Source organism: Melospiza melodia, chromosome 2 (assembly GCF_035770615.1).
Source record: "Melospiza melodia melodia isolate bMelMel2 chromosome 2, bMelMel2.pri, whole genome shotgun sequence".
NCBI lineage: Eukaryota > Metazoa > Chordata > Aves > Passeriformes > Passerellidae > Melospiza > Melospiza melodia.
This window is the reverse complement of record NC_086195.1, coordinates 24797776-24822549: the sequence shown is the minus strand read 5'-3', so window position 1 is coordinate 24822549 and position 24774 is coordinate 24797776. Positions and strand designations below refer to the sequence as shown.

General features: G+C 37.7%; 2 protein-coding genes across 4 annotated transcripts in view; one reads left to right on the top strand and one right to left on the bottom strand.

Annotated features, from left to right (window-relative positions):
- CMSS1 (cms1 ribosomal small subunit homolog) overlaps positions 1–24774 on the top strand; it is a 223588-nt gene that overhangs the window by 5460 nt on the left and 193354 nt on the right. The window lies entirely within an intron of this gene.
- The window catches only part of FILIP1L (filamin A interacting protein 1 like), a 147653-nt gene that overhangs the window by 3727 nt on the left and 119152 nt on the right, over positions 1–24774 (bottom strand). For both annotated transcript variants that reach the window (XM_063148088.1, XM_063148089.1), the window contains 2 exons: positions 13139–15875; positions 5–189 (listed from right to left, as the gene is read on the bottom strand). In XM_063148088.1, coding sequence (XP_063004158.1) covers positions 5–189; positions 13139–15875 — 2922 coding nt within the window. The remainder of the gene's footprint in view (positions 1–4; positions 190–13138; positions 15876–24774) is intronic.

Here is a 24774-nt window from a genome sequence, read left to right as displayed (position 1 = left end):
TTACCTTCTCCCTCCACTTTGAAGGCAGGCTTTAGACACCGTCCTTACAATACGTATCTTTCCAGAAGGACTCTCTTGGAGTGGCTTGTTGGGATGTCCAGCAGGAATTTTGACAGGGGCTTTGGTTGTGCTTGCAGGCTTTGGTTTGGGGATCCGAGTTGGAATTGAACGACGGAAGGTATTGGTAATCTGGAAATAAACAAGAAAATAAATCTTGCCTTAAGGAGGAGAAACAAGAGGTGGTTTTAGCTTTGTAGTGCTTTTTCCAGTTTGCAAACCTGAATGCATTGCTTCTAGAACTGTTGAGAACTTTGTTTGTTTAAACTTCATTTATCTTGTCTGTAAATAGACAGAAGCTCTGTATTTAACTTACCTACTTGATTGGGGAATATCAAAGAATCTCAATGGATTGAAACTCAGAGTATAAGTAAGAGGGTTTTCCTGTCTGTCAGCTGACTGTCAGCCCTAGGTGCTGAGTGAGTGATGCAGTGCCAAGTATTGAGCTGTGTGGGTTCTCTGGGTGATTAATCACGAATTTGGGTGAAATTCCTCATGCAGAAGCAAATCTTGATTCAATCCTGAGCAGAGGGCAATACCCAGGTCATACTTTACTGTGAGAGATGATTCTCTCATCAGTAACCCCTGTACACAAAACTAATTGTATTTGTGAGACAGCTCCCCCTCCAGAATGATTGTAGTCATATTTAATTGCAAAAAATGTGAATATGCCCCCAAAAAAGTTCTTATGTGCATGGAAAAGGGGTGAAGGACTATAAAGGCAAGAAGTTTGTTTGAAAAGTATCATTATCTGAAACCAGGATTATACATACTGTACTCATGAGAAAACTTTTTTGCATCACAAGCATTTTATATTAGTTTTTCAGTCAAACTAAGGGTAAAAGAACTTCTCTTAATTTTTTTAAAGATAATAAAATGGAAATTGTGTTCAAATGAGGACAATAAAAAATTGGAATTATGGTGACTTAATTATGAGTAAGAATGAGCTAGATCAAAACCCTTGTGGAGGCATAGAATGTAAGAAAATAAAGGTAGTGCAGAAGGCAGTCTCACACCTGAGGAGTTGCAGCTGTGCCAATCACCAAAGATTAGGAGCAGGCTGCCCTTAACAGGCCACAGCTGTGCCAGTAAGGAGGAGTGCTACAAAAGAGTGGGTTAGCTGGGTGAGGAGGGAGTTGGAGTTTGTTGGCTGTGCTGTGGAGAAGGAGTTAGTGCTGTGAGGAGCTGCCTATGAGAAATCACCGAGAAGCTATGGAGCTTTGCAATATGATGATTACAAACCCTAGTGGCTATAATGATCTGTCTGGCCAGGTTTAAAAAAATAAAAGTAATCACAAATCAAAAGCTTGCTATTTACTGTAGATAATTATTTATAATAGGGTTTTCAATAGAATAAAGCTGAACCAACATCAGATCATTGCATGTGCTCAGCGTGGAGGAATTTGGGGAAAGTACGTACATCACAGATGTGCTTAATGGATCATGAATAAGGAAAAAAATCAGCCTGGGCTTAATTGAAGTTTGATAACAAAGAGATAAAATAGTAACTATCTCCCAGAGCAGTGTGGTTTGTTTCTAGGAGTTCTGAAGGAAATGATTTTTAAAAATGCAGAATCCTTGTTAGTGATGTGCAATCTACCACTGAAATTGTTGGTGATGCTAGAGGGGTGTAATGCTGCTTTAGATTAAAGCTTCACGGAAGATTCATAAATGTAACTGCTGAACTGATCAAAGTGTCAGTTAAGTAATAGGTTTGCCCACATGATTACTGATTTTGTGAAGACATCCACATTTCTTGTCAGGGATAATATTCGGCTCTGTTAGTCAGATATTGTTATATAGGTACATGCTATTGGATTGTTTAATGATGATGAGACCCATGTGGGAGGGAAAGACCTAGGTTAAGTTTAAAAAAAAACTCTTGATAGTGATCTCTAACAAAAGAATCTTGTAAAAGCAGATTTTGTCTGCAAACTGTGGAAAAACAAGGAAAATTCTCAAGGTTAATAAGTGGCATTTGGATAGGTAGCAGAGCAGTGACCGAGTTTTTAGTAGTATAGTGGAGATAGCATCTGAATCTCACAGACCCTTCTGATACTCAATGTATTCATAAACTGCACAGGAAGACAGTACTGAAATTATAATATTTGCATATGGTATAACAGGGAGAATGTTAGAAGCAAGAGCTGACACGTTAGTTTTTTACTTATGTTAGTGAGTAAAAGACGCGTGTCAGTTCGGTGTTAACAACTGAAAAATAATATATGTAGGGAAAACTAGTTCATGTACAGTAGTGACATTTATTGTCAGTCAGAACACAGATCTTGGAATCCCTGTGAATTGTCCTCATTGCTCAGCAACTGGCACTTGTCAAAAAGGTAACAGACAAGTTAGGAATTACTAGGAAAAGAATAGAAGAAAACAAATCCCATCATTTTTTACTGTGTGAAGCCAAACCATCCCATCCTACATTTTGAATGTTTTGCTGGGTTTTGCCAAACAGCTCAAGAAAGGGTATGCCAAAATGCAAAAAAGGTGGCAAAGGCTATCAATTATGAAATGTCTTCTGAGTGAAGATTAATAACACATGCTAAACCTCTTCAAGATTGGAAAATAGATGGTGGTGAGAAAAATAAACAGCAGAAATGTAGCATTATGGTGACTAGGGCAATTTTCTAGTATGCTTGAGGGGGCATCCCCTGGGGTGGATTAAAGGTATATGAAAAGTGGTTTCCCTTGTCAATGAGCTATAAAACTCATTGGGATAGACAATTTTTGAGGTGATGATATAAATTGCTTTGGAGAGAATTTGTGCTGATTCAGGGCATCGATCAAGGACTGCTAAACACAAAGATGTGTGGAGATTCCTGCTGTAAGTTGCAGGCTGCCAAAGGCTGGATTTCCTACTCTGTGTGCGTGGTACTACTTAATGTTCACAGGCATTTAACGCTGGTCACTACCAAAGAGGAGATATGTAGTCTGAGTGTCTAAAACCTCTTTCATGCTTTTATTCTTAAAATCAGCATGTTTCTAGCATTTTAATTTTTGTTTTAAGGCACTGAGAAAGATTTTGACTTTGAAAGTGAGGAAGAAAAAGGAGATGAGTTTTTCTTTCCCTGTGTTCCTCCAAGATTTTACCTCTAGGTGGCAGCGGTTTCCTTTTGTATTGCATCCCAGTATTTCACTTAAACCCGACTGAAACTCTTCGTTAAATGCTGAATAAACAAAATCAACACACATTTTCATAGTAGGCTGGAATTTTAGCATACATATTGTTAGTAGGAAAGGAAGCAAAAAAAAAAAGAGAATTCACTCCTTGTCCCCAAATCGAAAAGCATTTTTCTTCAATTACTAAAGGTGATGTGTTAAGAAAGGAACTGATGTTGGAGGGGATAATTGCATTATTGCTATGTGGTTTTCCCTGAGTACTGAGTTGGAAGTGTTTGCCTCTGACCCTGTGGTATGGCCTCGTAGATGAGGCATGGTACTGAGAATCAAATGTTTGGGTGGGCTGTTACTGCAGTGCTACTCCCTGATGTAATTATAGCAATGATAGAAAACGTGTCTGTTTCCCATCTATAAAAAGAATTACATTAGTTAAGTATATTTAGGTGAATAGATAAAAAATATTTATGTAAAGTCTTGCATATTAAAGTGAGATTGTATCTCTAAGAGCTGTTTGGTTCAGGATCTTTTTGAGAAGTGTTCCAGAGATTCCTTAGGTTACAAAGTGGTTGGAGTGTTGTCTGGAGTTGATTGATCAGCCATGTCAGTACTTCAGGAAGGTGTTTGTAGGCCCAGATCTTTACAGGTTTTGTCCATCTGATTATGGTATTCAGGCTGTAAGCTTTTATTGAATCAATGAAAAGTTAGGTGCTGAAATATCCCTGTGCTCTGACCTATAGTTTGCACCAGTGTCTAGCTCATTAAAACCACCCATTGACAGTGTGGTGTTCTGAGCCATCAGATTTCATTTCAAACATATTTCTTCTTTGTAATTCAAAACTATCTATTTTGCAGTTCTGAATGACATTATTGAATACATCTACAATATTATAATTTGGTGCCTAGAGCTGCATTATAACTGATGGACTTGTCAAGGTTTTATCTGCATACAGAGTTTGTAGTGCTCCCTTTTGCTTGTGTCATGTTTGATTGTAGCCACAATAACTGACTTGCTATAACTCCTGGCATAGGCTCAAACTTGAGGATAACAGTTGTATTATAGGGGGTTTTTTTCCTATGCAAATAAACAACTAAACTTGCACTTCAGTGTTTGTACCAATCTAACTTCTGATAAAGACAAGGATTTAACAAACTGCCCATCTGGTTCTCTTCCTCATCATACTGCACTTAAAAATTGGTTTATTTTTAATCCTTGTGCAATACTCCTAGGTCCTCCCCTGCTGCTTAGTGTAGAGGCATGTGAAGAGGTACATTGGCCATAGCAGGCTTCTATCTCCAGATGTCTGATTTGGTTTTTAGACAGACCTGAATGACTGAAAACCTCTTGTATAGAGATTTTGGTGGGACTTCTCTATTTGATTTTTAACTATGTATGAGAAATCTGTGTGCACACCATGAATTACTTCAGTTCTCTTCAGATGTATGCATCCTTTCTACCAGCTCATTCTCTCCTTCAAGATGAATGTTTTTAGTCTTCCTCATCCTTTTTTGAACTCTCATTTGTATTCTGAATTTGCTGGCTTTGTGTTCATCATTGCTGTTTAGCTATGTCTCTTAACTTCCCATCTGTAGGCCACTTTTTCTATCTGCTACCTTTCTAAGTCAGAGAAGAGAAAAAAAGATATGTTTGTTCTTCAAAAAACAAGCTGAACTGCCTGTTATGGTCTGGGGATCCCTTGTGAGTTCCCATTAATGCTCTTGAAGCACCCTCAGAAACAAAATGTTGCCCAGGATTAACCTGTCTGAGCAGTTATGCAGTTTACCTAATGTGTCTAAGTGAACATCAGCAAATAATTACTGCAACAACAATGACAACCCCAAAAGCATTAAACTGACCACTTTTAAATTAGATTATGTGGTATGTCTGTCTGTAAGTATAGTAGCACCATATTGGTTCAAGGCATTAGGCTTGGAAAATAACAGTGCTAAACTGGAGAAATTAACAGTTAAAGCTAATTTTCAAGGCAAGCGATGATCTAAGGCTCAAGAAGGTTGCATTTTAATTTCATTTTTAAATTTACCACTGAAGCAGACATCAGTTGCCTGTAATAGGAATTGGCAGAAGAAAGGCTGCTAGAGTGAGAACTCTACACAGGGACTACGTTTGTTTTCTCAGCAAATGACAGTGGGTACTGTCAGGGATGGGGACAAATACTAGCACAGGTGACACATGAGAAACTTTCACATTATTGTGAAAATAGCCCTTCTAATTTCAAGAAGACAATGGAGAAAGCATGCTCTGAAATATCAGGATATATGTTCCATACCCACCTTTTTTTCTCCTCCACTGGGAACAGAGGCAGGTTATTTATATGGGCCAGCTTTTAACACAATGCAATGCTTGTTTTAGGGAGTGGGCTAAGGCAAGTGTGTGTGGGAGTGTCAAGGAGAGAAAATATTTGTTTCTGCTGTGCTGTTGAAGTAGTCCTCCTACTTTTGGTCCTAATCCTTTCCTTTTCCTTCTGAAAGTATGACGTGTGCTTTGCTTCCTGTTTCAACTTTATTCATTTAAATGGGGGGAGTTTGTAGTATTTATGCTGTAAGTTTTCTTTTTTTTTTTTTTTTTACAGCATTGTAGCACTTGATTTAGGAGAAATAACTTTCTTTCTCAGTGCTTAAATTTTTAGTTTAAGAAATTTGAGTATCATTTGCAGCTGTACTGAAAGTGTCCAGGGGATGGTGCTGAAGATCCTTTACTCAGAAGCCCATGTCTGTATGTGCACAAGCGTGCCTCTTGCCAGACTTAAGTTTGTTCCTGGATGATTGAACGCAGTCAGAAAGAAAGCCAGGTCTGCGAGTGAGAACGAGTTAAGATTAAGTGATAAACTTGAATGTTCCCTTTGGTCTCCAAGCCAGACAGCTTTGGCTGAAATTTCTGGTTAGGCATTCTCAGCTGCACAGAGCATTTAGATACTTCCTTTTCTTTACTGTTCTTTTGCTAGACCCTGGCATTTGTTTTCTAGGAATCCAAAGTGAGAAGTCTCAGTTGCTCCGAGTTCCCTTTCATGCAGCACACCTGTGTGTGTGACTGTACTGAGATGTGTGAGCAGGAGCAGTGTAATCCTGACTCTCACTGTCTCACTCAGGGTGAGAGCTGTGCCAGGCTGGTGTCTGGCTTGGCTCACTGCATTGTCACACCACACAAACAGCTCAGCAGAGGGAAAGTGACTCCTCAATAATCTAGAGTCATAGTACTTGAGCTATTAAGTGGAAGAGCAATTGAGTTTGTTTAATCTGGAGAAAACAAAACTGAGAAGTGATGTGATAATTGTCTTCTAATATGTGTTGCAGAGAGAATAATTTTCAAAGTCCAATGAAGGGACAGGAAAGGGAATACTGGAGTACAATTTCAGCAACATAAATTTAGTTTAAAAATTAGCAAGATTCTTAGTGACAAGTGTATTCCAGCCCTGTTCCAGATTCCTGGGTAAAGGTGGCATTGCAGAAGTTTTTTAGAGCTATATGAACTAGGTTTTTTTTTTTTAAGTTTTAAGTCAAGTTATAGTGAGGAAATAGGCTCAAAAATGTCCTGACATCCTTTTTAAGCTCTATTTTATGTGTCTTCTGCTGATATTTGCTTTATTACAGCTCTCTTGATTTCACTAATATGGCATTTTTGACAGAAAAATCAGTATAAATATTAGAAATTATTTCCATACATGTGGCTCAATTTACACTAATGCGCTTGATTGTGTTGCTGTGATCTTATTTCCTGAATGCAGTTTAAATCTACTTTCTGGTAGTGGGGAAAAGAAGAATGGTTGGATGCAGAAGTTGTATTTACAGTTTCTAAAATTCTGTTATGTGCCTTGCTTTTCTTGGGACGTGTCTTCACTGACAAGTGTGATGATATTATTTTAAACTTTGGATAACTTAGACTCCTTTCTAGTAGATAACTGACAAGATGCAGGGGTGGGTAAGGTTTTGTTGTGGGTTAACTCCAGTAGGACAAGTTTACCTGGGGCTGGCTGATCACCATCATCATGCAGCTGCAATGAACAACTGTTCATTGTTAATCTTCCTTTTGCCCCTTGAAAGTCCAAGGGGTCTCAGGCACCTTGATAGGGCACTTGGGGGTCCCTAGGAGCAGAAGTGTGGCTTTTTTAGCACACTGAACACGCTGCAATTGCAGTTGTGTCCCACACAGGGGTGTGCTGGCACTTGTGTGTTCCTGCAGGTGCTTAGGTGTCACTGCTGTTGGAGAGAATATAGCCCAGGGTGAGATCAGCAGTGCCTTGGTTTAAAGCTGCTCTGCCATTTGTTGAGAAAGATTTTTGGCAGTGGAGGATCGTTCAGTACAGACTGGAGGCACATAGGGATATTTCTGTTTGGGTATTTTTAAGGCAGTTTTAAAAAATGTTTGAAACTGCTCTTCTATGCATACGTGCCTTTTAACGTGAAATGTCTTCATTATCAATATTGTCTGTTCAAAAGCTTTGAGTATGTTTTCCCCACGTTAGCAAATTTTTATGGTGAAAAGGTTGAAGTCCTGCATGGAGGAGGAGAAAAACCCCTCTTGCTTTTACCATCATGGCTTTTTTCTGTCTGTGAGTAGGCTGTTTTTTCTCTTGGAAGGCCACATTAAAAGGTATGCTAATCAGAGTCCTATTTTCAGTTTATGTATATTTTGTCCTAATATATATAAAATGCTAATTAAAACAAAAGACTCTACCTTTTGTCCAGCTAAGGTTGATGTTTTTTCAGGACAAAACATGACCTACAGTGGCTTGAGTATGAGACAATTAAGGATAATAAAATGTAGGTAGTAATCACATTGAAGCTGCCTTGCTCAGATTTTGTGAAAATCAATTAACTTCTCTCCCAAGAGACACAGAATTATTTAAATGGGACTGCTGAATGTTTATTGTATATTTGAAGTGTTTTGTGATGTATTTTGTGTGCTAGATTGTATCTCTGCAGGCAATGGTGATGGGTCCAGGACTTGGGCAGCAATTGCACTACAAAATGCTCCTTTTTCCTTTTTGCTTGTCCATTCAGTTATGCTTATGTAGCTCTTTAATAAAACTGTGCTGTGAAATGGATCCTGTTTTGTTGAGGTTGTTTGGGGTTTGTTCTGTTTTGTTTAATGAGGATTTGTGGCATATGGCTTTTTGTTGGTGGTTTTGCTTTTGTGTTTTTAAATCCAGGTTAGTTTCTTGACCTGGTTCACAGTGCTGCCTTCTGGAAGTGGTGACAGCACAACTGAAAGGGCACTATTTTGTAATTTGGGTTGAGGTAGGGGCAAAAAAGGGGAGGGAGATTCTTTGGCTTATCCCTGTTTGAAGATCCTGTGATGTCAGACCACTGCATGAGAAATGAAGAGACATTGATTAAAAGAGGCCTTTTCACTTGTACTCAAAAAATGTTTCTCAAGAGTACTTTGCTTTGTGGTCAGAAGAGAATACTATTCAGTTGGCAGCTCTGCTATTTGAGGCTTTCTGAGTGCCCACAGTATGGTGGGTCATTGAGTAATGCGCTAGCTACAGCACAGAGAGAATTCAGCTTCATCTCACAGCCACTGGCTGCAGATCTGTGAAAACACTTCATGCTGCTTAAACTTATGGTTTGTGTTTTTTTGGTTTTTTTTTTTTTGAGCAATTTTCCACTATAAGTACTTGGTGTTAATTTTAAAACATTTTTACACACCCACTTGCGCTGTATTTGAACCATAAGATCTTTTTCTCTTCTGTTTCTTGGTAACATAATGTTTTGGTAGTCTTTCCTTAAGCCTGGAGATTAGGCAGTTGTCAGTTTTTGTTTTGCCTGTCTCAATATCTGTTTCCTAGGGACAGAGTCATCCTGCAGATGGTTCTTCCATTTCCATCATCTAACCCTGCAGCATCTATTGAATCTTACTCAGAAAATAGAGCTGTACAATTCTGTTTCTGATTATTTTTTCCCTAGTGTGGGGAGCACGCCTTCCTAATCCCTGCATGAAATGCTTACATACAGATCTTTTTCTTATTACAGCCTTACATACTGTCCCCAGACACTGTATTGGCTACAGTGCTTTGGATCAGGAAGATTAGCAGTCTGCTCCTGTGATTTTTGTCAGTTCTTTTTCTTAATTAGTGGCTTAAAGGAGGTCTTTAAATAACTTGAAATACTACCTCAGAGTTGATGGATGGGTGCTTTGGTCTCAGATTACCATTATCGCTTGGTATTCTCTTCTTTTTGCTTTTCCTCCTTTTCCCTCCCTCCCCTCATCCATCCTCCCTGAAGGGACAAAAATTGCAAGTATTTCTTCTGAGAAATTTAATCACATATAAACACCAAAGTGTTGGTGCTGCCTTCTCTTGTGTCTATTTGATCATTCACGGAAATAAACTCAACATGGTGAAGCAAAGTGGGCTAGTAACTGCTGTCATTTTTTAATCAGTTAATTCTCCCTTTTGCTGGGAACTAAACATAAGGGAGAAAGGGTAGCTTTTTAGACCGTAGAGACGCTTGCCAAGAGTTTTGGAAAAGAGAAGAATTGATATTATGATCTGCTGAAAACTGTTTTTATGCTCTCTTTCACAGCTTAATCCCTCTGATATATGCTTCTTGTTATGTGACCTTATTTCCCCATAACATTTAAATGAACCATTACATACCTGTCAGACTTTGGGCTTTTGAGCAACTGCTGAAAGCAAAAGTGTCTCAGCCTCCAAATTAACAGCAATACTTACCACTTACAGAGTAGTTGAAATCCTAGAAAAGCTGCCTTACTTGTCAAACTTTAATGTGATTATGCTTGATGTTTTTGTTCTGAGTGCTTGAATCAATGTGCAGATAACTTAGTCACATTTCTCCTTGCTCTGCTGTTTTCTCGTTGTCTGCTAAGGAAGCAGGTGGCTATTCCCACTCAGCAGAATGAAATACTCTGAAATATGGAGTGGTGATCTGAACAACTCGAGGTTAATTTGTAAATCAATAATTTGATTCCTTAAGCTATGCTTTCTATTTGCTATTTTATGATAAAGTTACAGCTAACTTCTTTCTGTTTAAACAATTACGTTTCAGCTCTCAGCAAATACATCCAGGTGCTTATTTTCTCTGCTTTGAAATTGATCTTGGCAATTCAAACCAAACAAACCTGTTTCATTGTGCAAACCTTATTTTCAGGCAAAAGTAATTAATTGATTTTTTTTTATCTGCTGGAATGACTGACAAAAATTTTACTGTGAAGTCAGTTAAACCTACACAGAGGTTGTTTCATCAGTAGGGGGATATAAGCATCTCTTAATCAAGATGCATTTTCAGGAAATGTAGCAATTTCATCTCCAGGCAGTGCTGATGCTTCTTACTTAGTTAATGGTCATGAGTGGCTGCTTCCTTTGTCTTTTGTTAATTAGTTACTGATAAATCATTATGAGTGTAAGGCAGGGACAGAAGTACTGCCTGTTAAATGATTATACTTATAAATGGTGTGACCTTTCATCTAGGTTTGTATTCCAATCTTAGCTTTAAAGGCTGACCTTCCTTATTCATAAGAGCTTGGTAAGTGTCCAAAGGACTATGTGTGCTTATTGCTATGCCCTTATTTGTACTTTTCTTTTATAAGGTATTCTAATAGATGGCCTGGTGGTTAATGATCAACACACTTCTGTGTATTTTTGAAGGTAGATCTGAATTTTTTTTCCTACATGTTTTGTAGGTCTAACTGAAGAAAATTTTAGTGTCTCTGGAGGACAAGCATTTAGTCCTTTAATTTCGGGAGAATTTGGTGTTTGTTGCTATGCTGGCAAGTGACTGCTTCAGACACAGTTATTTAGTACCATGCTTGTAATGTGGTCCTGCAGAGATCTCAGGTATAGATCAGCAGGATATGCAGAATCCTAAAGAACAGAAGTGCAGAGAAGGTATCTTGAAGGTACTGATTTTTGGGCTCTTAACTGAGCCCTGCAGTTAAGAATGTGCAGCCTGAATTTAATTAGGTAACTTGTTTGTTTAATTAACATGCTCTAAAAATCATATGATTTTGCTTTTCCTGGGGTCTGGCTGCTGTCTTCTTTAGCAACTTTTGCTGAAGTAGGTGTGAGTCAAAGTTTGCTTTGCAGAATAAAACAATGTACTCCTTCTGACCTAGGTCTTGGTCAGAGCTCACTTGTGCAGCCATGGAGATAGAGGGAGACAAAACAAGGAAGAAGAACCTTTTATGGAGCCTAGTAACATCAGATTATATAAACTGGGGTTGTGCAGTTCCACAAACAACTTCTCTTTTTGAAATTGCTATTGTTCAACTGTCATACATATGTTATTATCCATTTCTATCACATATATATTTCTTTCTTCCCATTGTTTACTGAAAAAAGTGTGCATGGGCAGTGGACTTTGCTTTTCAATAGAAACTTTTCTAAAAGTAGGTATTATCTACAGCCATAAACATTTAATTTCCCGTCAATCAAAAGGACTTAAAATGATACAAGTCCCCTTGTTATGTGAGATCATGGGCCAAGGTTCTTTGCTGAATCTGTTGCTAAGTTATACTGCAGCAATATTTTTTTTCCTCTGGGGAATATAGGCAGAATAAAGATAAGGGCTTAGTGAATAGGGACTTTGCTTACTTGCAAACTTCCTTGTTCATTGCAGAAGGTTGCAGTTTTTAATTTTTTAAAATTAATACATACTACCACCATCACCCTGAAAGCATTAAATTTATAGGCATTTAGAATAGAACTTTTTTAGAATAAAAGAATAGAATAGAAAATAGAATAGAACTTTTTAGAATAAGAGCAATTGTTGCAATTTAGATTTGGAGTGTACAGCTTTTGTGAAAAAGAGGAGTTTGAAAGTGCATTCCAGATCTTCTGGACTGATTTATGTTGCAGGTGAAGCTGTTCCACTACTAGCAATATTTCATGGGAAATTAAAATTGACTGCTTGGGCACATTACATTTCTGTGCTTTTCCTACGCACAAATACTGTAATTGTCACTGAAATACCTTAACCTGCTTTGTCAATTCTATTTATCCCAGACCCAGAGGCCTGCATCTTTGGAGACTTGATCTACTATTGCTTCTTAATACTTCTGCCAAACTTTCTCTGTCTATGAAGTAAAAAAACATGAAGGTATGCCATAGTTTGGTAATCCTGTTTCTTCTTCAGAGTACTTGTGTGATGTGTACTGTTTGTCAGATTTGTGACTAGGAGTTAAGATTAAATCTGATTATTGTTTGTAAATCTATTCTCCTGAATTATTGTTTAGAAATATAAATGTTGCTGTTTCTTGTTTTACAGCATACCTAAATTATTGCAGGTTTTCTATTATATTGGAAAAAAACCCTTGTTTGGGGAGAATTACTTTGTGATACAAGCTTCTGAACTTGGTTCACTTACAAGCAAAGTTTGCATGGGGGTTTAAAAAGAGTTTTACCCAAACACTGTTACACAATACATATTTTGTGTATGATGTAGTGATAATTACCTGAAATGAGAGGGCTAGAAGGAATTGGAAAATAGAAGGGAAGATAATGAAACAAGTTTTATCTGAAGTTAGCAGGCAGTATTATGGCTTAATTCAAATTCTACCATACATGCAGAAAAAAATACAAACCACACATAAAAAACAAAAAATATTCAGCAAGCAATGATGAAAATAATCAGTCATTTACTGTTTTTTTTTGTAATGTTAAAATATTTCACCAAGGCAAGTTGCAGTCAAAAGTAATGTGAGTTATTTTGAAAATGGCAATACATAAAGATGCATTTATACAAGTGCAAGACTAAATATTGTACATAACTGTATTTCAATGAGAAGATATACAGTAAGTGCACACTTGATAACACTAAGCAGGCAAAACTTAACGTTAGTTCCATATGCTGCTGATAGTTCATGCACAGATCTTTCCCAAAGAGGCCGTTCCAAATAATTCTTGCTGGGATGAAAAACAGGATGGGTTGCTGGTAAGGGTGTCAGCATGGATGGGGGTCAGTTATAGACATTACTTACTGTAATTTGTGATTGCCGTGGAAGAGGAGTGGCTGTTGGTGTGATAGTAATACTGCTGGTGATTTTATTGGTGGGCTTAGTGGGCAGGCCATTAGCTAGGGCTGGAGTTCTGCTGTCTTGCACTGCATTGCAAGGGCTGGTGGGCTTGGAAGCGGCGAGAGCTTGCACATAAGGACTTCCTAAATGAATGTGGATCTTGTTATCCTCAGTAGTTATGACACTTGATCCTGTACTGTTAGATCTCTGAAACTGCCATGATGACTGCCTGTCTGGGGATACTCTAAAAACAGTGTGCTTGGCTCCCGTTTCCAGAGGCTCCGAGGAGAGTGTTTGTTCCTGAGAACTTGAGCCGGGCAAAGCCAAAGGGGACATTGTTCTTTCAGGAGTTAGAGAACCACACGATTCAGGAGTTTGAGATCTTGAAAAAGTAGTAGTCATAGTAATAGGAGAAATTACATGCTCTGGGGTCATGTAACCTTCTCCTCCTTTTGATTTTACAGGTGTTAAGGAGGCGTTTTGAATAATGGTTATTCTTTGCTTTGGAGTGCCACAGTTGGGTATAACTGCTGTGCTGGTGTAGGAGTGAGGGCTTTCAGTGGTAGGACTGGTTATTTCGAGGGTTGCTGTGTTCTGTCTATGGTCAGGAGTTACTTTTATGTGAAGGGGTTGGCCCGGTGTATGGCTGAGCACTAGATCTCCAGTCTGTGCACAGTTTCCATTTTGCTTTGTGTGTATCTTTCCATTTTGAGGATGGCTCTCTTTGGACCTCATCCAAGGGATCCATAACTTTTTGTTGGCGGCATTTGCTGTGGATGAGTTGCTTTTGAAAGACGCTGTTTGTTCCTCCTCATTATCACTGTCTTCATAGAGCTGCCCATTTATGACCGTTCGCTCCAAAGGCATGAGGGTTTTGTAATCGGGGGGTTCGTTGTCTGCTGGATCTGTTTGGATTTCTTTAGAAAAAACTTGCACATCTGGAATTTTCTTTCCATTGAGACCAGGCCTGATATTCTTGCTGAAGGATCTGTACCTCTCCAGCTCTTTGGTGAGGCTCTCCATCTCTCTTGCTAACTCCCTGTTTTTGTTTTCTTGCTGCAGGAGTTTCTTCTGTAAGACTGTGTGATCGCCTCGCAGGTGACAGATTAGGTCTTCTGTTGCCACATATTCATGAACTTTCTCTTTCAGTGCATCTACTTCTCTGGAAAGGTGACTCGATTTAGCTTCCTCTTCTCTGAGTTTCTTGAAAAGGCGCCCCTGATTGGACTCTGCCTTTTCTGTTAATTTATACCTCGCCAATTCCATTTTCACAGCCTCCAACTCCTCTGAGAGGAGCCTGGCTCTGTCCTGTTCCCTGACATATTTTCGTTCTAGCGACTCAAATTCATCTTCAGTTTTCATAAGATCATCTTCTACTGACTTCATTTCGTTGAGCTTCTGCTTAAGCCTCTCAACTTCTTGAGAAAGCTCTTTGATTATGTTGTTTTCCTGCTGCAAGGAGGTGCTGGATTTAGTACTCTCCTTACGTTTACTTTTAAGAAACTCTTTTTCAACATCTTCCAGGGACTGAAGTCTTTTACTTAGAATATTCACTTTGGAAACAAGATCACTTCCTTTCTCCTCTTCTGCTTTCAGTTTGTTTTTCAGTTCATCTCTTTCTTTTGTAACACTGGACATTTTTTCCTCTGCATCAGATTTTGATTTCAGTGCCTTTTTACTTTCCTCCATCAGCTTTTCTGTAACTGACATCACTTTATTTTGTTCCACCTGAAGCTGGGAAGTTGCAGCTTGCAGCTTTTCTTCTGTTTGCTTTATTTTTTCACCCATAGTTTTTCTTTCATCCACCAGCATCACTGTTAAACTCTTCAGCTTTGTTAAATCTTCTTTAAGTGTAAACTCAGTTTTTTCTAACTTGCTTTCAATTGCTTCAAGCTCACCAACTCTAGCTTTTAAACCATCCAGCTCATGGGACAACTGTTTTGTTAAAATTTTTTCTCTTTCTAGGTTGCATTTCAGGGAGTAACATTCCTGTTTACTCTTGTTGAAAGCATCTTCTAGTTTCTCCAGCTCCATAATTCTTTTATTAAGTTTATCCACTTCCCCTTTAAGGTTCTTGCTCTGTGATGCTTCTTGTTCTAACTTTCTATTAAGTTCTCTGCACTGATCTTCCATTTTTGTGAGCTCTTCATCTTTTCCTTCCATCTCCAGCAGCCGTTTCCGTAGTTCTTCCACTTCAGTCATAAGTGCAGCGTTCCCACACTCTCCCTTATTTATCTTATCCCTTATGTCTTGCAGTTCTTCTTCTGCCTTTCGTAAAGATCTGTTGGTCTCTTCCAGCTCATCAATTTGCCGGCTGAGAGTCGTTAATTTCAGCCGGAGCTGGCGATTCTGGCTGTCTTCATTGGTTAGCTTGGCCATCATTGCTTCTTGGTCTTGGGAAATCCTACTGCTCTGGGCGTGAATTTCAGCCTCCAGCCTGCTGGATCTCTGTTTCTCTTCTTGAATTTTTGCTTCAGCAAAAGTCAGCTTTTCGTGTGCTTGTTCTGTAGAAGTGGTTAATTCTTGAATTTTTTTACTTTGTTGATTCACCTGCTCAGTGAGTCTTTGCTGTTCATCCACCACCATTAAGGCAAAGGATTTCAGTTTAGTCAATTCTTCTTTCAGTTTCGCTATTTTCTTGTTGTTTTCCTTTTCTTTTTTTGCTTGATATACTGTCTCTTGTTCAAGAAGCTTTTTCAATCTGTGGGAGGAAATAATATTGTATTTTGTAGCCATTTTAGTGGGCATTTAAAAACACACTTGAAATACTACAGTTCTGCCACATGTCCATGAACATCCACTTGTAACTACAAGCAGACCTCTCCTTGCAGCATTATTTGGAAGTGCCCACTGGTCCTACTTCCTATTCAGAAGTTCTTTGGTAATGAACACTTCAGCAAGATCATTTAGACTTAGCTCTTTAATTACATTTGGACTTTTGACAGGGATCAGTGCAACAAAACTGTTCTGTTATTCTGCACTGGAACTGTGCTTCTCTTGGCTGTTTGCTGAGGCTAGGTACATGTGTGCAAACTTTGTCTGGTTTTTTGTGTGTGCTTTTTTTTTTTTTTTTTTTTAAAGAAATGTGATTATTATAATGCTTGAGAAATTAGGTCAGTGCAGCCCTCAAGGGCAGATATAATTTACAGCATCATAAACCTCCTAGCTTTGTTACTTATAAACCATCCTGATGTTTTAAAGTCAAACCTTAAGGACATTTGAGTATGTGAAGGAAATGTAGCCACAAAGGGCAGTTAGACTGTCTAATGTGAATTCCTGAGCAGCACACCAGAGCAAAATGAGGTAAGTCTGTCCTTAGTGAAAATGCAGGCCTTGTGACTTCATGTCTAATACACACACATACACACAAAAATGCAGTCAGCAGATAAACAGGTATTCAGTAGTGCTTTTTGAACTTAACAAAGCTCAACTGTCTTAATGTGTGTTAGGCCTGGATTTGCAGATATGCCTCAGTGCATTGCTGCTTTTACATGATTCTTGAAGGTTTTCATGATGATTTTCCAAAATTAGTTTTACAAGTTTGTTAGTACTCAGTCTTTATTGAGATACAACATACTTAAATAGCAAGAGACTTGGGATAAGGTTGTGTGTTTGTTTATGCAAGAGCCTAAGAACCTTCAAATACCTAAACTTCTTCGGTTCTTTTGTGGACCTTTCTTTGTCAAAAAGATGCTTGTGGAGTTCATCTAAAGTGTGATTAGGTTTGGTCAGCACATATGCCTCCTTTCAATTACATTTTTCCTACAGTCAAGATAAATATATATTCTGGTTTTAAATAAAATGTGAAAAGCCTAGATTGAAGTAATAAAGAATTAGGATTTGTATGATGTTTATAAGAATGGTACAGACTCAGTTGTGTAGATCATGTGGAGGAAATGACTGGGTTATCAAGACTGTACTTGTACAGAATGACTGTTTAGGCACCCATTAAATCTTATTTCTTTCCCCCTCTGAAATATGATGGCAGCTGTCTAGAAGTTGCTGCTGAAACATAGGATTCCTGTTCCACATTTGTCTGGGGTCACTGTAGTGATGTCCATGTCCAAGTGATGAGTCTTTACCGCTTCCTACTGACAAGTTCCTGTTGCAGCCTCCCTTTTAGTTCAGGAGGAGCTTAGATAAGGGCCTCCTTTGCACAGCTTTTAATTAACTGTTGACTGACTGAAGGCATCTATTCCTGGGCAATAGGCTGCCTCAGCAGCATCCCCTTTGGAAGCAATGTAATTTTCCTGCACAGAGAGGAAGTCCTTGCCATTGTATTACACTCCATGAGACTTGTCTGATTTAATGGTGATGTTGCACAGAAATCCATGATGATGAAATTTCTTAGAACATTTTCACAGTCCCTACTGTTTGTATTTTAGTGCCTAAGTTGCACTATGTTGAATGTAATAAAATGCTTTGTATGAAAAATTAACGGGATGGGAAGTAGCCATAAACATCAAAGACTTGAAGCAGTCACAAATTCTGTACAACAGTCAATTAACATAATGGGGGAAGCAGATAGGAAAATATATAAATGGAGAGGGAGAAAGGTTTGTGAAATGAGTTTGAAGGAATGCTGTTGGTTGACAGAACAAATAAATGACTGCATCATCTCAAAGGCAGCTTTTTACTGTGTTCATGGTATATAAACTTCAGTCCCCTTTTCAGTGCTACTTTCAGTTCTAATTCTTTCTAGTGTAAAAGTCTTTTTTTCCCTCCCCACCCTTGTCTCTGAATGCTTTAGTAGTGAAGTTCAATTGATGATTTACCGTTGCCATAGCTATAAAACCATAACAGAAGCACAACTAACAATTTCATTTGGAATGAACTCAGGTTTTGAGTGTGTGCATGAAGTTAAGACATACTAATATGGTTACTTGGACTTACTAGCATTTGATTTATTTTAGCTTGCTTCACTGTAATTTATTTTTTTAAGGCAGATTTAGCTGTGATCATTAATGCCTTAGGTAATCAGTGTTTTACCCAACACTTCCATATTAACTAGTTGATCCCTCTCTGGCCAAATCAAAGTCTTAATGATCTGGCAAGTCATGCCTCTTACATTGCTTTAGAAAGAGGCTCTTAGGCCAAATAGTAACAAACAATAGTAATTTTCATAGAGATGCTGTCTGCATTTTTTATTATTCAAATAGATGATTTTACATAAATATAATAAGTTGACAATCGAGTCAAATCTGGTGAAGTCTGTGTTGCATGGGCTATTTGAACAAAAGTCCCTTTATTACTGGTACCTGGATTGTTGTGTAAGGATTTTCAAGAGTGTCTGTTTCTTTGGTCATGCCAAAAGACCTTGGGTATTTAAAAATGATTCTTTCATTCAAAAGACAAAATGCAGTTTTAACATTCAAACAGACTCACAAGTAAATATTTGTAATAACGGAGATCTGTTTCATTTTTTAAGAATACTTTTATAAAATCACTTGATTGAAGTGAAGACCATAGCTCAGCAACTAGGAGTTAAAGGATTTTAATATGTATCTATAAAGAAAAAGGGAATGTATTAAGCATGGTATATTTTTGATACTGTGTCATTCACTTGCTTTTGGTAACTGTATGCTTAGTCATATATTCCTATACAGAAAATACCCTCAACACTGCTGAATAGATAGTGATTTCTTGGACAAAGATTGATATTTTAAGAAGTCAACTGGGAGTCTGTTAATATTTGCAAAGAATTTTCCTTGGCTGCTGGGTTCCTGTTTCATGGTTCAGAAGGTCACAGTGACTGTGGACCCTAAAATGTTTGGGGTTTTTGGTGTTATTTATTTGTTTGCTTGTGTTCTTAAATTAACTGCTTCATTTTGGTCAGGGCTTTTTTTTTTGGAACCTGAGTTCTGTGGGTCAGTGCTTGGCTGTGTAAATTATCTGAATTAAGAAGTCATGTGCTTGAAGAAGTGCTTTAACTGATAATAGCACTTAGTGACTTTGGTGATAGGGTAAAAATACTTTGTGTTAACTTCATCCAAAATGCTGTCTTCCTGAAGAACAGTATCCAGGGTACCTGAGAGCACAATTTTACCGAAAATATGCAAAGGTCAAAAAAAGTTGGCTCAAATAAATAATATTTTTTTTGAAAGAACACTCCCTTATCCAATAAAATATTTTTACCATTTTCTTTGCCAGCTAAATTTCATGATCATGTAATTTTGTATCAGGGAAAGGTAGATATATCATTTAGACAAAGCTTTTGCACAGCTCTAAGCAGTTGACTTCACAGGACTACAACAACCCTTTATGAACTGAGGCCAGCAAAAACAGACATTGAAAATTGTTTTTATGAACATGACTGATAGGTAGTTAAAGAGTCAGGGCAGTGTCTTATTACTTCAGAGCTTCTGTTATAAATTATTGCTTTATTGTGGCTTAATATTGTACTTACTTGCAGTACCAGTTAACTGCTTCTTTATTTCCTGGAAGAAATTGTATTTCTCAGCTCTCCTCTGTTCATTGTAATTGGTTCCCTCAGCATGCAGGCTACAGCTTCTTGGTGTTAACACTGGACATTTAATTGTGTTGTCTTGTTTTTCTTCATTTTTTCCAAGCGCATGTAACTTGAGCTACACTACATTATATTTGGCAACATAAATGACTGTATTCTCTACAAAATGTAGAGACTCCCATAACAGTTCACTGTCATAACATTTTGTCTTTAAGAGGGACTTTCCATTTTCCTGGGGTGACCTGTATTACATGCAGATTGTTTAATTTATGTTTTTACAGAATTCTAAGTTTCACAGAAACCAAAGAAAGTACTGGAGACTGAGATTGCAACACTTTGTTTTTTTAATTTTTTTTTTTTTAGTTCTGGAATGAGTTATTCTTTGGATGATAAGAACAAAAATTGGTGTTTGTTTGTTTGTTAAAGCAATGTTGTAGTCACAACTTTAGAAAAGGCTGCCTTCTAAGGATACAAGTGAAATAGGTACTGGCTTGTAAAGCTCAGCTTTTGTCTTTCCTCTCCAGTGTTGTGGAGTTTTTAATGTACATATTGTCAATATCTGTATCAGACCATTCTTCAGAAATTATAGTGAATTTTAATTTCTGTGATTATTTTTTTTTAACCATGAAGATCCATATTTTTAACTAGGTCGTGCTCTTTACCCTTCCACAGATGAAAGATGTGGTTTATGAGAGGTTCTACAGGTTATTACATGGGACACTCACTTCTAAAGTTTTTGGACCTATGCTTGAATTTCCCCTGGTACAAAGCAAGTAAAAGCTTTAAGCTGAAAGCTTTTAAATGTGGATGAAGTCATGCCTCTTCCTTTGAGGCACTCTTCCCAGTCAGCAATAAGACATGGTCTGGCCTTTAATAAGAGAAGAAACATGCTTCTTCATTTCTGGTAAATCTTACAAGTTGTTGTGATTTTTTTACACCAGTGCAGTTACATATTTATTTTTGTAAGAAAGCCAGTCTGTGCCTCCCACAGTTCATTGAAACAAATTTTGTGTTTGTTAATATATTTCTGGTCTCGGTGTGGCTATGCATTTTTAAATTTTTTTCTTTTCCATTGCTTACAGTTCTATTTATTGATGTGCAGTTTTTATGAAGATATGTTACAGCTTTTTTTTATGGCTCTCTATTATCTTTATTAATGCTTCTTTTTCCCCTGTCATAAAGAAAGTCAAAAGCCTTTGAAATTACAGCAGCAACAACATACCATAGCTGTTGTGTAATCTACTGGCTTCATCTGAACCAGTCAGCACTTCCCAGCAGAATGTGAATACTTATTTTAAAATTTATTTTCCATTACATTAATTTACATCTGTAAATTTCAAGGAATTCGTTTATGCTAGGATACAAACCTCCACAAAGGGTGTCTCGGCTGCAAGAGGCTGTGTAAGGCAAATTTCCCAATAAGAAAATTTATTTTATAAAATGAGAAATCTTAATGACAGGGGTGTGAGTTCTTATTACTCCACAGACTATCAAAAGTAATTATCATTTTATCTGATGATTAAAATGCTGACTTGCTTTACAAGTCTTAATGAAAGCCATAAAAATGAATGGTATTGCCAGTTCTGGGTTAACGGGCGAAATTTTGCATGGATAACCAGATGTATTTAGCTGTGATGCTGAATAAACATATGTAGATAATACTTTTAAAAATCAACTGTTCTGGAACACTGATGTTGATTGTGATCATGATTTCACAACTACTAAGCTGCTGTCTTACTGGTGATATAGGGATATTTGCACTCATAAATGTTAGAAAATCTGGGGTAAATTTGATGACAGTAAATGGTTTGAGAAAATTTTAACAAATTTTTATTGGTTCATTTAAGATTTAAGACAGGATTAACTTCCAGTTCAAGTAATTTTACTTCAGCACTAAAACTCAGTTTTCTTTTATTATGAAATCTCAATTTAAGAAAAAAAATTTCTATCTTGAATTACATTCCTTCCTTATCTAGATGCTCTTGGAAGTCACCTATCAAAACATCAGTCTTGTGTGGAAAGCATTAATGCCTTCTGTGACAGTAAGGATTTGAATGTCAGAGTGAAAATTATGAATTCTGATGTTCGTTTTTAATCTTCAAATGGCAGCCATCTACAGTGTTTGAGATTATGATGGGGAGGTGGGAGTGGGATTTTTAGGTGGGAGTGAAGAAGAGCTGCCCTAATAAATTCTTGGCAGGTTTTTGGTTTGTTTTTTGGCTTGACTGCTTATCCTGAAAACATTTAAAATGAATGCTAACCTGAGAAACCACAATATTAATGAGCTTTACTGGAAGTTAGCTTTAAAAACTCTGGGTCCCAGCATTCAGCTTATTATAAAACATGGCACAATGAGTTGTGAGCTGGACTCTGATATGTCACTGCTTTTGAGATGCACTCTGCTTTCTCCTTTCCTCTTCCTAGATTTAACATCTATTTCAGGTATTCTTTGAAGCCAGTATCTATTACTGTTGGCATTTCAATGCTATATGATTCTGCACACAGCATGACTTAATCTTCTTCTGTTCTGAATCTAAATACCTCAATAAGGTAACCAGCTCACAGGAACAGCATTTAGGTTGTGTTAGTTAGTAATTCAGAAATTTTTAAAAATATATTGTGTATTCACTGCCTTCTCCTTCCTCCCTCATCTCTCTCAAGGTCTCCCACCATACTGCCTGTAGAGTCAGAAATAAAGCCAGTAATTTCAGATGCAACACCAGAATTTGGAACTCTTCAAATTTACGTCAGCCAGCAAATTATAGTTTTGCAGATGGAAAGCTTTCTGAAGGAAATGGAAAGATGAACCACAAGAGATGTGGTATAGGGGTCAAAGCAACAAGACTGAGGCAGAACTCTTCAGTTACTAATCCAGGTCCTGCTTCTGTCTTGTCCTCATCTTTAACAAGTGAAATTTTGTGCCTGATCATCAGATTTATTAAAATGGAAAAACAGTGTTAACTTACTGTAGCAGATTTTGAGAACTATTATTAATCCAAATAGGTTTTAAGTGCAGTACTTACACAAAATAAACCAAGACAACTACTGTTTCTTATAATTTGTGATTTTTAAACAACAGTGTTGTTGAAATGATTGCATTACAATGGTGTTACATGCTAACGAGTTAAATTGATGGGAAAAATTGTGTGCCTTTATGAACCTGACTTTTGTTTCAAGTGTATACTTGAATCATTATTCCTGGTGGAATGTTACTGCTTGACCACTGTTACTGAGCTGTTTTTAAAATCACCAATGTGATAAAACACACACAATCCTGCAGAGATAAACAGGTCAGGGCTTGATCCACCCCTTACCCTGTGGGCAGGTGAATGAGTTTGCATTTTCTATTCAGTGTCAGTACCAGGAATCAATAACGTTGCAGCCTCCTGCTAGGATTTAACAAGTGAAAATCTGTTACAGGAGTTACCTCAGCTCCTGACAAGTGTCCTTTGGAGCCCTGCCTGTCTTCACCCCACTCCCCATGGAAAGATCAGGCACAAAGAAGAGAGTGCAGCTTGCTCACGTTGTGGATACTGCTGGTGAGGCTGCTCCTAGATGGTGATCTCAGCCATGTGTGTTTGGTTTGTGTAAGGCAAATACTACTTTGCTATCACTGCTCTGCTGTGCTTACTGCTGCTGGAAGAGTGATATTTGGAGGTGTGAGTTTTTGTCTTGGCTGTTTACTCTGCATCCTTCAGTTGATTGAGGAGTTTGCAGAAGTTCTGTTTCTCTGAATGAGTCAGTTGCTTCAGCTCGCTGTTTGTAACCCCTACATCATGTTTCTACACTTCAATTTAATGATACTGTTTTATATTAAGAGAAGGGTTTGAGTTTTCTTTAAGCAATTTCTATAGAAAAATCCTGTGGGTTTTTTTTTTTTTTAACTGTATGCACCTTCATAGTGCCTAGGTTTGTGGTGGACCTCTTTTATGGAATGGTTTTAAGAGGGGCACAGGTGGGAAAATGGGTTCTGTTCTGAGGTACCTGAGGCAGTGCTTGTGCTGCTGTCTTGACCAGAATTGGGCATAATTGTGCAAGGATCTAATTTATGCAGACTTTTTTTAACTTCAATTAGTTAATATTTTTGGTATGACAGAAAATGGCACTCAGCCACATCATATCAGTCAGAGGAGACTGGTTAGTCATAAATGTCATTTTCCCATAACATTTACAGGAACTGGATGTTCTCTAAAACAATTTTAACACACATTTTATACAAAAATAAATGTCTGGGGTTGCATTTTCATCCATGGGCAGAGTAGGCACTGTGCCTATCTCTTATACTAACCATGGCCTTATTTTATCAGTCATCAGCAGTGGTAAAATTTAGAACTTTCCATACTGCCATGCTCACTTATTCTTTTGGACTGAAGGCATCCTACTCATGCTGCCAGCCCTGGATAAGCTGCTCAGTGGCCACTTGCTTCTAGACAGGTGGAACTTGTCTGAAAACTTTATTATGCACTCTTCATGCTCAGTGTACAAAAATTTATGTGCTGAAATTGTGATTTAAATGACATAGATTAAGCATGGTAAGTTAAATAAAGATACTTCAGTACTGAATGGCACTGTTAGGGAAGACAGAGTTTGCCAGTAATTGGAGGAATAAGGCTGGTTGTAAACAATTAGACAAACATTCCTCAGAAATTATATAGGGGGTATCACTGCTTTGCAGGATTCAAATTCCATTACTTCTTGAGGGTTCTGTTCATACCTATAAACCATACATACATCCTCAGACAAAAAGTGCTTATTTCCTGAAGAAGCTCTGTGTATGTTTAATAAACTTGGAGTGTTTGAAACTGGGCTTGGGTGGCACACCATTTCTTCTTTTTTGTCAGAAAACTTAAATCTTTATTGTTACTGCAAATTTATCTTGAGGTATTTAAATTTTCCTTGATGCTAAGTTGCATGAAGCAGTGCAGTTGAGGCTTTTATCAGATAAACTGTATCAGATTTTCTGATTCAGTTACAACTTTTTCTGGTAGCCAAGACTGTTAAGTAATAATGTTAACAGCAATAGTGTTAATATCAAACAGAAGTTCATTTTGAAGCTAAATATGCATCTTTTCCCATATACCTGCTAATGTGAGGGTGCCCATTTTCTCTGAGATGGGCTTGGCCAACACTTCAT